The following is a 13873-nucleotide window of genomic DNA, read 5'->3' on the forward strand; positions in this document are numbered from 1 at the left end:
ATATCCCAGGGAAGGCAGTCCAGGAAGAAGTTGATCATCTGGGTCTATAGGAGATGAAGGCTAGATAGTGCTTTGGTCATCTGCAGAAAGATGAGAATGGGCCTCTTGAAGGCTGTTGAGATTGAGGGAGATGTTGGAGAGAGAAGGGAAGAGGAAGAGCTTTGGAGGCCCCACATTTACTGGTTCCTTCTTTCTTCCTCCTAGACTAATGTGTTGGGGAGTGGGAGAGGGGTGGGCAGTCCTAAAATGAGCGGTCAGGCAGTGAGGCAGTATCTTCTGGAGAAATCCACGTTTCCATGAATGCAAGAATGTGAAAGAGTGAGAAAAGAAAAGATGGAGGAGTATAAACATTAAATTATGTCTCTAATAATAAAAATATTATATTTTATGAGGTTTATTAAGGATTATTAGAAATCAAGGAATAAAGAAGATACAAAATAAAAACCACGTGCCCATGGCTGATTATAGTAGAGTGATAGTGTCTCGGTAACCCAGGATGACAATTATCTTTGTGCGTTTTCATCTATGGTGTATAGATGAGTGCACAAAGACACTTGTGCGTGAAGGAGATTTAAGTGGAAAAGTCGGTGCACAGAGACAGTCCCACTCTCTCGGCGCTGGAAGCCTGGGTCCAGTGGCACGAAAAAAAATCCCCACACTTAGCTTACCACTATACTTGCTACATCATTGCTAGGGAAGAGCTCATGGGAGGCATTACTGACAGTTAAGTACCAATTGTGATCTCACCAACATGGAGACTCAGGAGGGATTATAGAGAATTCTGGGAAATACCAAGGACTTCTGGGGAATGAAGTCTAGGGTTCAAAATCTCCATTTATACAGGAGGAAAGAAAGCTTCTTAATGATTGAGTAGGAAGTTCCTGAAAATGCTATTGAATGGAAAGACAGGGAATGCATCCCGTCCCCATCCCCCCCCCCCCCAAAATAGCAACAACAAATGAGGTGCTCTGACAGAAAGCCCCAGCTGCCCTAATCTAGTTATGGTTCTAGGGCAGTAGATTGGGTCTAGAGAGTGGAGAGCTTTCATAGCAAGACCAAAGAGTAGGGACTTTATGGTGCAGGAAATGGGGAGTCCATCATAAATGTTTGAGAAGGGGAGTGCCAGGGTGAAAGTGGCATTTTAGGATGACTAATCTGTCATACTGTGAGAGACATGGAGTGAGAAGGGACTAGAAAATGGAAAGACCTGTTTGAAATCTATTGCATTGACCCCTATTTATCATTAGAGCGAGATGTTTCGATGATTCTTGCTTGTGCCTTCTATTCAATTTTTTTTGTCATGATTATTCTTGCTTTTTTTGATTTAGTAAATATTTTCAGTTTAAGCATCAGAAAGAAAAGGAAAAAAAATTAAAGGGCATCGATTGCATGAGAGCAGCTGATGACTCAGTGGACTAAGAGCCAGGCCTAGAGATAGAAGGTCTTAGGTTTAAATGTGGCCTCAGACATTTCCTGGTTGTGTAACCTTAGGCAAGTCACTTCACCCCCATTAACTAGATCTTACCAATCTTCTGCCTTGGAACCTATATATAGTATTGATTCTCAGAGAGAAGATAAGGAGAAAGAAAGAAAGAAAGAAAGAAAGAAAGAAAGAAAGAAAGAAAGAAAGAAAGAAAGAAAGAAAGAAAGAAAGAAAGAAAGAAAGAAAGAAAGAAAGAAAGAAAGAAAGAAAGAAAGAAAGAAAGAAAGAAGAGAGAGAGAAAGAGAAGAAAGAGAGAAAGAAAGAAAGAGAGAAAGAAAGAAAGAAAGAAAGAAGAAAGAAAGAAAGAAAGAAAGAAAGAAAGAAAGAAAGAAAGAAAGAAGAAAGAAAGAAAGAAAGAAAGAAAGAAAGAAAGAAAGAAAGAGAGAGAGAGAGAGAGAGAGAGAAAGAAGAAAGAAAGAGAGAAAGAAAGAAAGAAAGAGAGAAAGAAAGAAAGAAAGAAAGAAAGAAAGAAAGAAGAAAGAAAGAAAGAAGAAAGAAAGAGAAAAAGGGAGGGAGGAAGGAAGGAAGGAAGGAAGGAAGGGAGGAAGGGAGGAAGGGAGGAAGGGAGGAAGGAAGGAATTGCAATATTCTGGGCACAAGTAATAACTGAAATGTATTGAAAATCCCCAACCCTCATTTTAATCCTCAAATTGAACCACCCTCCCCCATCGAGCCTTTGGCTAGAGCTAATAACAAGTAACTTAATTTATTATTTGAGTTACCCCCTCCTCTCCCCAGCCTTCCTCCATCCCCAAGAGGTGCTAATGAGTGAGAGAAGCCAAAACACAGGCAGTAGAAAGAGGCAAGGATGACCCCCCCCCAAAGCCCCCATAATCCAGCCTCAATCTAGGGCTGAGGACCCAAGGGCATCATTAGGACATTTAGCCACTCGGTGGAGACAGTTCGCACACTGGTGTCCCAGATGGCGGCAAACTGAGCTTCCCATCAATAGGGACCTCTGAGAGAAGCGTGACTGGTGGGAGCTTCAGCCACTTTGATGGCAGAAAAATGGGAAACGAGTGTGTGGGGCTGTCAGTCTGGAAGAAGCAGGGGAGACGCCGGCATGAGGTCCAGACAAAGCCCAACCATTCTTGGCCCCTTCTTGGCCATCTGTTACCCAATCCTGGAGGCAGGCTGGGGGATGAGTGACTGGCCATTTCAAAGAGCTTTAAAGGACATCCCTCTGGAATCATAGCTTTAAAAAAGAAAGAAAGGAAGAAAGAAAAGCCCTTCCTTTCTATTTTAGGGTCAATACCATGTATCGGTCTCAAGGCAGAAGAGGGGTAAGGGCTGGGCAACGGGGGTGAAGGGACTTACTCAGGTCACACAGCTGGGAAGTGTCTGAGGTCAGATTTGAACCCAGGACCTCCCGTCTCCAAGCCTGGCTTGCCATCCTCACCTAGCTACCCTGAATCATAGCTTTTGAGAACCAGAAAGGATCTTCATTTGGCCTGTGAGGAAACTGAGGCCTGGGGAAGCAAAGCCATCGCTGCAGTCTGCAGGAAATGCTGCTGTGTGTAAGGCTCGGTGCTTGGCGTTTGGGTCTTAGCTGACTCTGATGGGAAGCGAATCCAGAAACCCACCACTGTGGGGCGGCCGCCTGAGTGGTGCAAGCCCCCCTCCTCCTCAGAAACACTATCCAAGGGATGGCCAACCTCATCCCCAAACAACCACGGCTGTCCTGAGTAGCTCCGAGCATCCGCTGGAGTGGGGGCCCTCTGCCCCCCTCCTCTGCCCCCAACATGAGCTGGAAATGGGGAGAGAGTAGGGGGTCAGCCAAGTCCCCCCCGCGTGTGCAGGGGCAATCGTGTGATTGCTTGCATTCCTTTTCCCATTCACGAATGGGCCTTCGCAGCATCTCTCTCTGTTCTTCCTGCCCGGTCCGCCTTGCCCATCTGTGCTGGTGATGCCTCTGCGCCTGGGTCTGGCTTCTTCTATGCGGCTGTCCCCAGGCGATTCTGAAGGACTTGGGACAAAGACCTGCCGGAGTCGGATGGATGCAGATCAGAGCAGACGATTCTTCACATCGGTGTATTTATGGTTTTATTTGGGGGGTTTGCAAGGGTTTTATGAGGATTCTCTTATAACAGCGACCAAGATGGAAGTGTGTTTTGCTGGAGAATACCTGTATAGCCCCGATCATCTCCAAGAGCAGGGAGGGAAGGGAAGGATCTTATAATTTCAGGAAATGTATATGGATAACCGTTATTCCATATAATTGGGGGGAAAATCCTTGAATCAAAAATAAATCAGACAAGGCAGGCGAGGCCTCAAATCCAGGCTCTCTGGCTCCAAATGCAGGGCGCTTCCTACTACACCCCAGCCATAAATGTCATTTCAAATATTTTTGTAGCCATCTATCATTTTAATAGTGAGTCACCTTCCGTTCTTCTATCATGAGGCGTTCGGCTTTTGATGGAAATTTCATAATTTATATCCTAGACTTTGCTGACTTCTTGGACAGAGGTTAAGGAACATCATTTAGCCTTTTCTCTGTGACCCGGGGCCATCGTTCAGAACAGCATCATGATGTTATTCTTTAATTCAGTCTTGCCCTACAGGCCCAGCTAGGCCTCTAGAATTGCCCGTCCCCTCACCCACTAACCCAAGACTCATCTAAAGATAAGGAGCACGAAGCATCCATTATGTCACCCTGAGTTTTCTCTTCTTCAGGGGAAACCTTCCCGGTGCCTCCAAATGACCCTCAGCCAGCCTCATCTTTGCGTCCTTCTTTGGAGCACGTTCCAACCTGTCAGCATCCTTCCAGAAATACAGCCACCCAAACTCGAGATGTGATGAGACCGGGCAGGACACAAGCGGTCTCTCACACATCCCTCCCCCTAGGCCCAGGGACGCTGCCTCCTCATCCCTTTAAGCTGGTCATGCCTTCCTGCGTTCTCTACTTGTGAAATGGATTCTTTGACCCCAAGCACAGCAAACACAGCAACGGGCAAAACAAAAAGCCAGAAAGTGTTTCTCACTCACAAGGACACGATCACAGATTTCTTACTGGCCCCGTAGGTAGGGCAGCTGGTTCCCTTTTCTCAAGGGTCCCCCCTACTCCGGCCAGCAAAGAATGAAAAGAATGCAGGGAAGTTGCTTCCGAACCATGCCCAGTCTGCCATCTTGTATTCATGGGGTCCCTTTTCAAAATCTTGTTCCATTTTGAAAGACCCCTGACCAAAACCAAAACAGAAAGGCTCATCATTATCTGGTTCCTTTGTTAGCTCCCTGGGCTGTTTGGGGGATATGGAGAAGGAAGGGTTTTTTAGTGATTATTCACTCTCTCATCACAGACCCGGATTCTGCAGCAGGAAATCAGACAGGCTTAGGGGTGTGAGTCACACAGCAAAGAGCAGAGGGAGTGAACCTCCATATAGCCTGACATTTCTACGTATCCTGGGCACTGGAACTCCATCATCAGTGGTATTAAGAATTAGACTCTTGTCCTGTAGTTAGAGGGGAAACCCTCAGCCAGGAATCTGGAGAGAGGGGGACAGAATATTGTAAAACAAAAGCCCTTGTGAAAATGGGTTCAACATGGCGTGAGAAAGAATGGGAACAGCCTCCCCCAAAAGGGGTTCTTGTGTCCAAGCAGGCAGGTGTCCGGGGAGAGGGATTGATTTGTGCATGTAGGCAGCAGAGGATTCTTGGGCACATCCTAGGCACAAGACCCTTGGGGAGCTCTTTGAGGAAGGGCTGGAGGAAGTCCCAGGCTAATAAGAGCCAGAAGGGACAGAACCACCAAGGCCAGGAACACCAAGGACAGCTTGGGGAACCCAGGGAGAGAGATTTGAACTCTAATCCTAACCCGAAGTGCCCCTCTGAAGGAATACCTTTCTCCTTTCCAGCCTCAGCTCAAGGACAGTCTTTGGCATGAATAACAAGCTTTCCTTGAGCGCTCCACTCCTAGTGCCTCCCTCCCTCCCTCCCAAACTACTGCTTTGTGCGGATTCACATGAACTCACTTCATCATTATTCTCTATACTCTTAAATACGTCCCTATGGCATCCCCAGCACCTAACAGACACTTACTGAATTTGGAAGGGCCCGTTTTGCTCTGATTCTACTGCTCCGTGTTCCTAATTATGTCACAACTAACTATTAGTAACCCTGCTATGAACATTTCATAGTCATAGTCACAGTCATGGAGAATAAAGTCAAGGGGCCGAGGGAAGGCCCTGAAGGGGACCAGCCAGGGACGGCCGCTTGGGCGGCTGGAATCCTAGACTGGCGAGGGAAGGACATGGTGGGAGGAGGAAGACAGGGGGAGGAAGGTGGCTGCCCTTTTCAGGCGAGGAGGAGCCGGACGCTGAAACCTCTGGCCGTGGGGATGAGCAGCTCCCATGAGCAGCGAGCTCAGTCCACCTGCAGGAGAACAAGAAAAAAGGCCCCCTTTGTGTGCCATTCTAGATGGGATGTTTCCAGCTGGAAGGCAGCATTTGCATCTCCGTACCTGTTCACCGCCGGTTTTATCTTCAAGTCCAGACCGCCGTTTCTCTGGCCAGATAAATACTTTTTCATTTAGTTCCATTCCGAACCCCAAATGGTGGCAGGAACTAATCCTCCAGATGGGGGTTGGAGATGGCCCAATTGTCGTGTGCTAAAGGCTCCTGCCTCCACTCGTGAGCTCCCCAGGAGGCGCTTTCTGCTCTGGCTCAGGGTTCATTTCCATTGTCTACGTGTTTATTAATGGAGATAAATCCCAGAAAGGAAGGAGCCCAGGCTAGGGGGGAGCGGGGGTCGGGCCTCCACTGAATTCCCATGGCGGAATGGGGCCGCTGGAGCCCCGCGGAACTTCTTAAGGACTCTTTGAAGAAGATTTGTATTCTTTAACAGGATTGAAAACCGAAGGCTGCCTCGGAGCTTACTGATGGCTCCTGTGTGTGTCTGTGCGTCTGTGTGTGTGTGTGTGGTGTGTGTGTAAGCCTGTGTGTGTGTGTGTGTCTGTGTGTGTGTCTGTGTGTGTGTCTCAGTGTGTCTATATGTATCTGTGTGTGTAAGCATGTGTGTCTGTGTGTATAAGTGTGTGTGTGTAAGCATGTCTGTGTGTGGCTAAGTGTGTGTGTATGTGTCTGTGTGTGTGTGTCTGTGTCTGTGTCTGTGTCTGTGTCTGTCTGTGTGTGTGTCTGCTTATTTCCTAGCCCCGACCTTTCTGCGGTCCGAATGATGGGCTGGACGCCAGGACTTGCTGCCCCCTGGCCCGCCGGCCACCCTCGCAAAGAAAGAAATCCAGAGGGCAGCTCGTGTCAGCCCTGAGACGGCCGGCAGACTACAGCCTGTGCGCAGCTCCCAGCCTCACCTCTTCCAGCCCTGAGACAGGGTAAGGGCTTAAGGAAAAGGTGGCTGCTAAGGAAGATGCACAGTCACAGCTCACTTAGCCCCGAGTGTGATGAAAGCCACGGGAGAGAGTCAGTGCGAGGGCCAGCCCTGAGCCGCAGCTCCGTCCGTCTGTCCGTCCATCTGTCCGTCCTCAGTCTCTCCGCCCTTTCCAGGCTTCCCGACCCAACGTCGGCGTCTCCGTCTCCTTCCAGCCGCGCAGCAGAAGAAAGGCCCCTCCGTGGCCCCTGCTCTCGGCTCTTCCGCTTTCCCAATACATGCCGGGCTGCCGGGAACCCCCAGCTGTGGAGGGGCCCCCAAATCAGAGGCCTTGAGTCGATTAGGGAGGAAGGACCCAACGACCCTCGTTCTGCCAGCGCTACCTGTCGGTAAAGATGTTTTCTGGGCCATTTCGCTGTGGTTGGTGGCGCTGCTTGGCTACGACCGGTGGCAGCCCAGGGGCGTGGCTGCCCTTTGCCCGGAGCGCTCCTTGCCCAGTTCATGCCGGGAAGGCTTCAGCTTGGACATCTGGCAGCCGGCCTCCGTGGGGACAGCAGGACGGTGGAGACGGGCCTGGGGAGAGCCGGGGGAGTGGGGGGAGGGGTCTGAGGGGGTGGCCAAAGGGATGGCCCGAAGAATGGCCTTCGCTCATGTTTCCTTGGGTCTGTCCCGATCAGCCTGTGAGAGTGCCGGATCATGGTGGGGGGGCACGGCCTGAGCGCGCTGGGCAGCCCTCTAGGCCCTCCCTGTAGGGCCTACGCATTCTACCCCAGCATCCCTGGGCTTTCAGGGATTCTTCCTGTAAATGAACTTCCAGAAGGGCTACTTCCTGCCTCTCTTGACACCGTCACGGGCGTCACATCCTTTTTTGTGATTTGTGATTTTGCCGTATTTCCTAGCAAACCAGCCTCAGCCTTAGATTAAACCACCTTGACTTGATCCACAATGAACTAAAACCCAAGGGGAGGGCTGAGAAGGAGGGCCTGGGGAAGCCTGGGAGGCACGAAGGCAGGGTTTCCAGTAAAAATGTGCTCTGGGCCAGCGCTCGCTTGCTTCGTGGAGGGCGGCCCTCTTGGGGTCGCCTTTGTCTGAGGAGGCGCTTGCTGCTCCCCAGAGTTGGCGCTCTCCAGATGGCGCAGGCCAGGAGCTGTAGCCTCCCCCAGAAGCGCGGGTGTCCTTGCACGGATCCTACCTCCAGAGCGGATTTGTTGGGCTTGCTTTTAGACCCGGCACCCACCTAGGCACGGCGCGTTGCTGGCCTTCAAGGACTGAGTGTCTGCTGCCCCTTTCTGTTCTTGTCTTTTCCCAGCTGCGCCCCGGCGTGGCCCGTCCTGGCCCTCGTCTCTCGAGGGGCCGCCTGTCTGGTCCTGCTGCTCTCGGGTACCCCCTCGCCATCTCTCAAGGCCCCTTTCTGTTCTTGTCTTTTCCCAGCTGCGCCCCGGCGTGGCCCATCCTCGCACTCGTCTCTCGAGGGGCCGCCTGTCTGGTCCTGCTGCTCTCGGGTACCCCCTCGCCATCTCTCAAGGCCCCTTTCTGTTCTTGTCTTTTCCCAGCTGCGCCCCGGCGTGGCCCATCCTCGCACTCGTCTCTCGAGGGGCCGCCTGTCTGGTCCTGCTGCTCTCGGGTACCCCCTCCCCATCTCTCAAGGCCCGGCTGCAGGACGTCTTCCCGGGCTCCCTGAGAGCCTTGTTCCGTCAGACGCTCGGTCCAGGCGGCTTTCCTCGCACACGTCTGGGAGTCTCGGAGCTGGAGGGGCCCCGGGGCCCTGGAGGTCAGCTCCTTCTCTGCGCCGCACTGATACAGGCCCAGGCTCCACAGAGTAATGGAATACTGTTGGGCTATAAGGAGTGGCAAGGCGGATGCTTTTAGAAAACGCTGGGAGAGCTATGGGGAGGGACATGTGAGAAAGAGCACTCTCCACATCCAGAGGAAGAACTGCGGCAAAAGAGACCCCATGGGTGGATGGGGTACGCCTGGGGGGTGGACTCTAAAAGATCACCCGGTGCCAAGAGTCATGGTATGGAAACAGGTCTGGATCAATGGCGTGTTAAACCCAGAGGAGTTGCTCCATGGCTACGGTGGGGGGAAAGAACATGAATCATGGAACCATGCATGGAAGAATATGCTAAATCATCTCCTTAAAAAATATTCAAAACAAAAAATAAAATAAAAATAGAGAAGTCTGGGAAAACTTCTATAAACTGATTCAAAGTGAAGTGAGCAGAACCAGAAGGACATTGTACCCATTGTCAGCAATATGTCTTGACAAAAAAACAAAACATGAATGACGTAGTTATTCACAGCAATGCAGCAAGCGATCCAAGAAGATCCCAGAGACTCCTGATGACAAATGCCATCTGCCCTCAGAGAAAGGATCGATGGAGTCTGAATGCAGACGGAAACATTCTGTATTTCATTTTCTTTCTTTTTTTCCATTTGCGAACTCTTCCACAAAACAACGAATATGGAAACATGTTCTACCTGGTTGCATGTGTAAAATCTAGCTCAGATGGCTTGCCATCTTAGAGAGTGGGGAGAGCTGGGAGGGAGGGTCAGAAAAAGGGAGAGAATTTGGAACTCAAAAACTTTAAAAATCTGTTTTTAGATGTAAGAGGGGAAGAATAAAACTTTTTTTAAAGGACACACACATCCGCCTTAAGACTCTCACTCTTGAAATAATGTGAAGCTCAGCCCAGGCTTCCCTTTCTCCCAAACAATAAAGCTCATAACTCTTTAGCACCCTCAAAGGTACAAAGTAGCTTTTCCTACAATTGTCTGGCCCTTGGCAGAGACACAGCCAAGAGTAGAAGAGAGAACGCCAGCCTTGGAATGAGGAGTTCCTAGATTCAAGTCTTGATTTGGACAGATCCCAGCGTTGTGACCTCAGCCATGTCACTAAGCCCTTTAGGGCTCGAGTCAAGTCTCTCTGAGATGACTAGGAAAGGGACCAACCAATATAGGCAGGAGGATTTTTCCTCACCAGAGATCTCTCTCAGTGCATGAACCCTGAGGCTCAGGCCTTCCCTCTGACCTTCCAAGGGAGAAAAGGCTCAGAAAGCTTCATTTAGTTGCCCATGGCCAACCGGCAAGTAAATGTCATTAAGAAATAATTAGAATTTAATTAAGAATCCTCCGTGTACAAAGAGAGATTTGGAGATAGGACAGAGAGATCAAGCTGTACTCCCAGGCTCCGAAGGGACCTCCAAAGACCCTAGACGATCCTGGCATCTGAACTGAACCTCAGATCCCCCCCTCTGACACGCCCTGTGAGAGGCACCGGTGGCTGGCCAGGGACCGCCCAGCTCCCGTCCCATCTCTCTCTGCCTGCCTAGTCTGGCACTTCCATCCACTGGTCCTGGAGAAGCCCTCAGACACCAGCTATAAATATCTGTAACATCACCTATTTGTTTTTCCCTCTAGGCTTATACTTGAGTGTCAAGAAACAGGAAGTAATCCTATTAGGAATTAAAAGCGGACAGAGAATCGCCTCTGCCGCCAGGGTGTGAAGGTAGCCAGCCGAAAGATGATGGAAGAGAAAGCGAGCTGAGGCTCGTTCTTCTCACCTTTGTATCTTGCTGAGTGACAAGCAAAAATTTGTCAGAACTGAGCAGGCAGCAGCATGTGGTGATAAACACGTCCCTGGGCAAAAGAGCTTGTTCTGAGATATTTACAGTCTCTCTAAGGGGCCAAGAATCCCCCCTGGAGGTTCCTAAGCCTTTTACCCATCCCTCTTCTCAGCTGAAGATAGTGTGAAAAAGGACCTGACATCTCTCCTCTCCTGGCTTTGAAAGGAGGCGGCGAAGTCTGCAGAGACTCAACTTTTTTTTCCCCAACTGCAAATAGCCTCTTACTTTCTATTTTCAGATCAAACCCGAACCCTCAGAGAGAAAGCACATAGTGCGTATGGGGACCAAAGCCATGAGGAAAGAGAGCATGAAGAGGTGCAGAGAGCCCACGAGTGGGAATCAAAAGACTTGGGCTCAAAGTCTCTGCGTACTTTAAGCTGTGTGACGCCGGGCAATTTGGAGACCCTCTCTGGGCCTCGTCTCCCACTGGGAAATGGGAATAATTTAGGAAGCCTTTTTAGCTCACAGAGTTATTGTCGGCGTGGAATATAAATGTAAACAACAACATAAAAACCAGTTTAACAAATCCTAGCCTAATTGAGGATCCCCCTGCAAGATCAGCCCAGGGCAGCAAGCAGTTCAGTCAAGACAGTCAGGGGATTACCATAAACCATCCAGCATCCAGCAGGATTTCCTTCTCCTACCTCCTACCTCACGATCCCTTGAAGTCTCTCCCTTGGGCCATCTGTCTCCTAGAAACCATCCAAAAGCTTGGCCTCATGGGAACTGGCCAGTCTATGGAAGGCCACCTCTTGGATGTTGGTCTCTGGTGCTCAAATGGATCATCCTGTACTTTTTTCAATAATATTTTATTTTTTTGCAATACGTGTAAAAATAATGCTTAACATTTGTTGTCCAAAATTTTGAGCTCTAAATTCCCTCTAGCTCCTCCATCCTCCCTGAGACAACAAGCAATTTGATATCTGTGATACATATTCGATCATGCAAAACAAATTCCCATATTAATGATGTTGTAGAAGATGCGCCATAAAAAATGAAGAAAATAAAGAGGAAAATAATCTGCTTTGAGCCACATTCAGTCTCAATTAGTAGTGGCTAACATTTTTCATAATGAGTCATCTGGAAACGTCTTGGATCATTCTATTGCTCAGAATAGCAAAGCCATTCATAATTGATCGTCATACGTGATTGCCGTTACCATGTACAATATTCTCTTGGTTCTGCTCCCTTCACTCTGCATCAGTTCATGTAAGTCTTCCCAGGTTTTTCTGAAAGCATCCTGCTCATCGTTTCTTATACACGTTAGTATTCCCTCACAATCATGTACCACAACTTGCTCAGCCATTCTCTCATTTTCTGACCACTATAAATACTTGTGTAGATACAGATCCTTCTCTTTTTGTGGTCTCCTGAGGAGACCGGTTCACAACTCCACCAACAGGGCATTAGTGTCCCATTTTCCCGCATCCCCTCCAACATCGGGGATTTTCCTTCTCTGTCATATCAGCCAATCTGATGTGTGATAAGCCTCAAAGTTTTAATTTTCATTTCTCTAATCAGTAGTGATTAAGAGTGTGTTTGATAGGATTATGGAGTGCTTTGATTTCCTCACTGGAAAACGGCTTCCGCATATCCTTTGACCATTTACCAAGCAGGAAAGTCTTTTTTGTGAGAGGATGTCAATGCTGGGGAATCTCACGTGTCTGTGGGCTGAGTTTCCCTTGGACGACCTTCCCACAGATTGGTGGTAAATCCCCCCTCTCTGGGGGCTTTCACCTAGGGCATGTGGCCCAAGTCGGAAATGCCTTCCCTTCCAAAGGTTCCAAGTTGTGGCCTCGAGGTGAAGGATCACTGCAGGCTATGCCAGAGCCAGCCCAAGTCTTGGTAATGTTGTCCTTTGGGTTTGGCCCATCATCAAAGTCGCGGTGCCGTCTGCTGGCTTCAGGTCTCCAAGGGGAGAGCGATTCTGATCGGCATGCTGTGACCTTGGGACGTGCCGCCCATCCTGGTACCTAGCTTCCTTTGGGGGCCAGCCGTTGTGCTAAGCATCCTGGAGGGCGCCGTCGTGGGGACAGGGCAAGGCTCGGAGCACCAGCTTTACCACCGGTTGGCCTGGGCTCCGCCCCGGGAGCTGGTCCTTGCCAGCTCTGTGCTCCTAGTAGAGTCTTGTTCCTCCTCTGCAGGATGGGACCGGAATCGGGGGCTCCCCAGGCTCATGAACGTAGATGGAGAAAAATGGTGTCTCTCTTTCAATAGAATTGGTTTCCTCCGAATAATTCTATGCATTTGGGGCACTTAAGAACGTTATTGTGCGGCTGCCGCCTGCCCAGAGAGGTCCGTGATACAAAAGCGGTACATCCCGTAGGCTGATCTGTAGCACGGAGCTGGCCCTTGAGGTGAGCTCGGTCACCAGCAGCATGAGAGGCCGTGCAAGGTGTGCTGAGTGGGCCGGTCAGTGCTGAGGGCGGGGGAAGGTGGAGGATTTGGAGGATGGAAGGTCGGGGCCCAGCCGAGGGAGTAATGAGCAGAGAAGGCCGGAGAGGAGGTCTGGTGCAGGATCTCGGGAGCCTGGCCAAGCACCTGGGCTTTATTCAGGGGGGAGCCAAGAATCCATGGAAGATGTGTAAATGGGGGACGACATACACGATGTCTATTCAGAGAGCCTCTCTGTAAGGGCCTCCTCCTGCCTCCACCTGCCTCCACCTGCCGTGTCTGACGTTTCTGCCTTTGGTTTGTGGTTTTATACACACAACACGCTCCCTCTGCTCCTCGGGGGACAGCGGCCTGCCCCCGTCACCCAACTGGTCTGGATGAGGCGTAGACCCCACCAAGGCCACCATATTCTGCGCCACTTCCCTCCAAGTCCCAGGGGGGTCGTGGGCCGCAAGGAGCCCCACCCCCCACCCTGCGGGAGAGCCCTGAGCCAAAGAAGGAGAAGGCCCCATGTGGGCAGCAGCCAGGGCCCAGGAGGCGCCATGCGGGCCCTCGGCTTCCCTCTGCCCTCTGTGATGCCCTTGCTGCGGCTCCCTTGCAGGGCTTGTGCCAGCAGTGAGACAGAGAGCGAGGCCGGAGAGATCATGGACCAGCAGTTTGAGGAGATGCACAGCAAGCTCGCCTCGGTCACAGACCCCACGGGCTTCCTGCGGATGGTCAGCCGGAATCACCTCTTCAACCGGTGAGTGCTGGAGGGGACGAGGGGGCGGCTCCCAGCGGGCCACGCGGGGTCCCCAGGGAAGCAGCCGCTGCCACTCCCCCTGAGCAGGCTCCAGGCCGCAGGCCCGTGACCACCCTCGTCTGGCTTAGAAAGGGGGCCCAGGGGACACCCGGGTGCCTGGGCACACTCGTGACCTACGTTCTGTGGCCGCAGCCTTCCGCACCAGGAGCGGGGGGGGGGGGGGGGGGGAGGAGAGCATCTCCAGGGGGAGGGCCTGGGGGCCGGACACACTGGCCGCCCTTCTTAGCTAGTTAAAGGGAGGCTCTCACA

The 13873-nt window shown here is 50.9% G+C and overlaps 1 protein-coding gene across 1 annotated transcript in view; it reads left to right on the plus strand.

The window, feature by feature from the left end:
* TTC28 (tetratricopeptide repeat domain 28) overlaps positions 1-13873 on the plus strand; it is a 654492-nt gene that overhangs the window by 593024 nt on the left and 47595 nt on the right. The window contains exon 14 of the mRNA XM_056820926.1: positions 13424-13564. Coding sequence (XP_056676904.1) covers positions 13424-13564 — 141 coding nt within the window. The remainder of the gene's footprint in view (positions 1-13423; positions 13565-13873) is intronic.

The sequence above is a fragment of the Monodelphis domestica genome, chromosome 3, assembly GCF_027887165.1.
Source record: "Monodelphis domestica isolate mMonDom1 chromosome 3, mMonDom1.pri, whole genome shotgun sequence".
In the NCBI taxonomy this organism is placed as follows: domain Eukaryota; kingdom Metazoa; phylum Chordata; class Mammalia; order Didelphimorphia; family Didelphidae; genus Monodelphis; species Monodelphis domestica.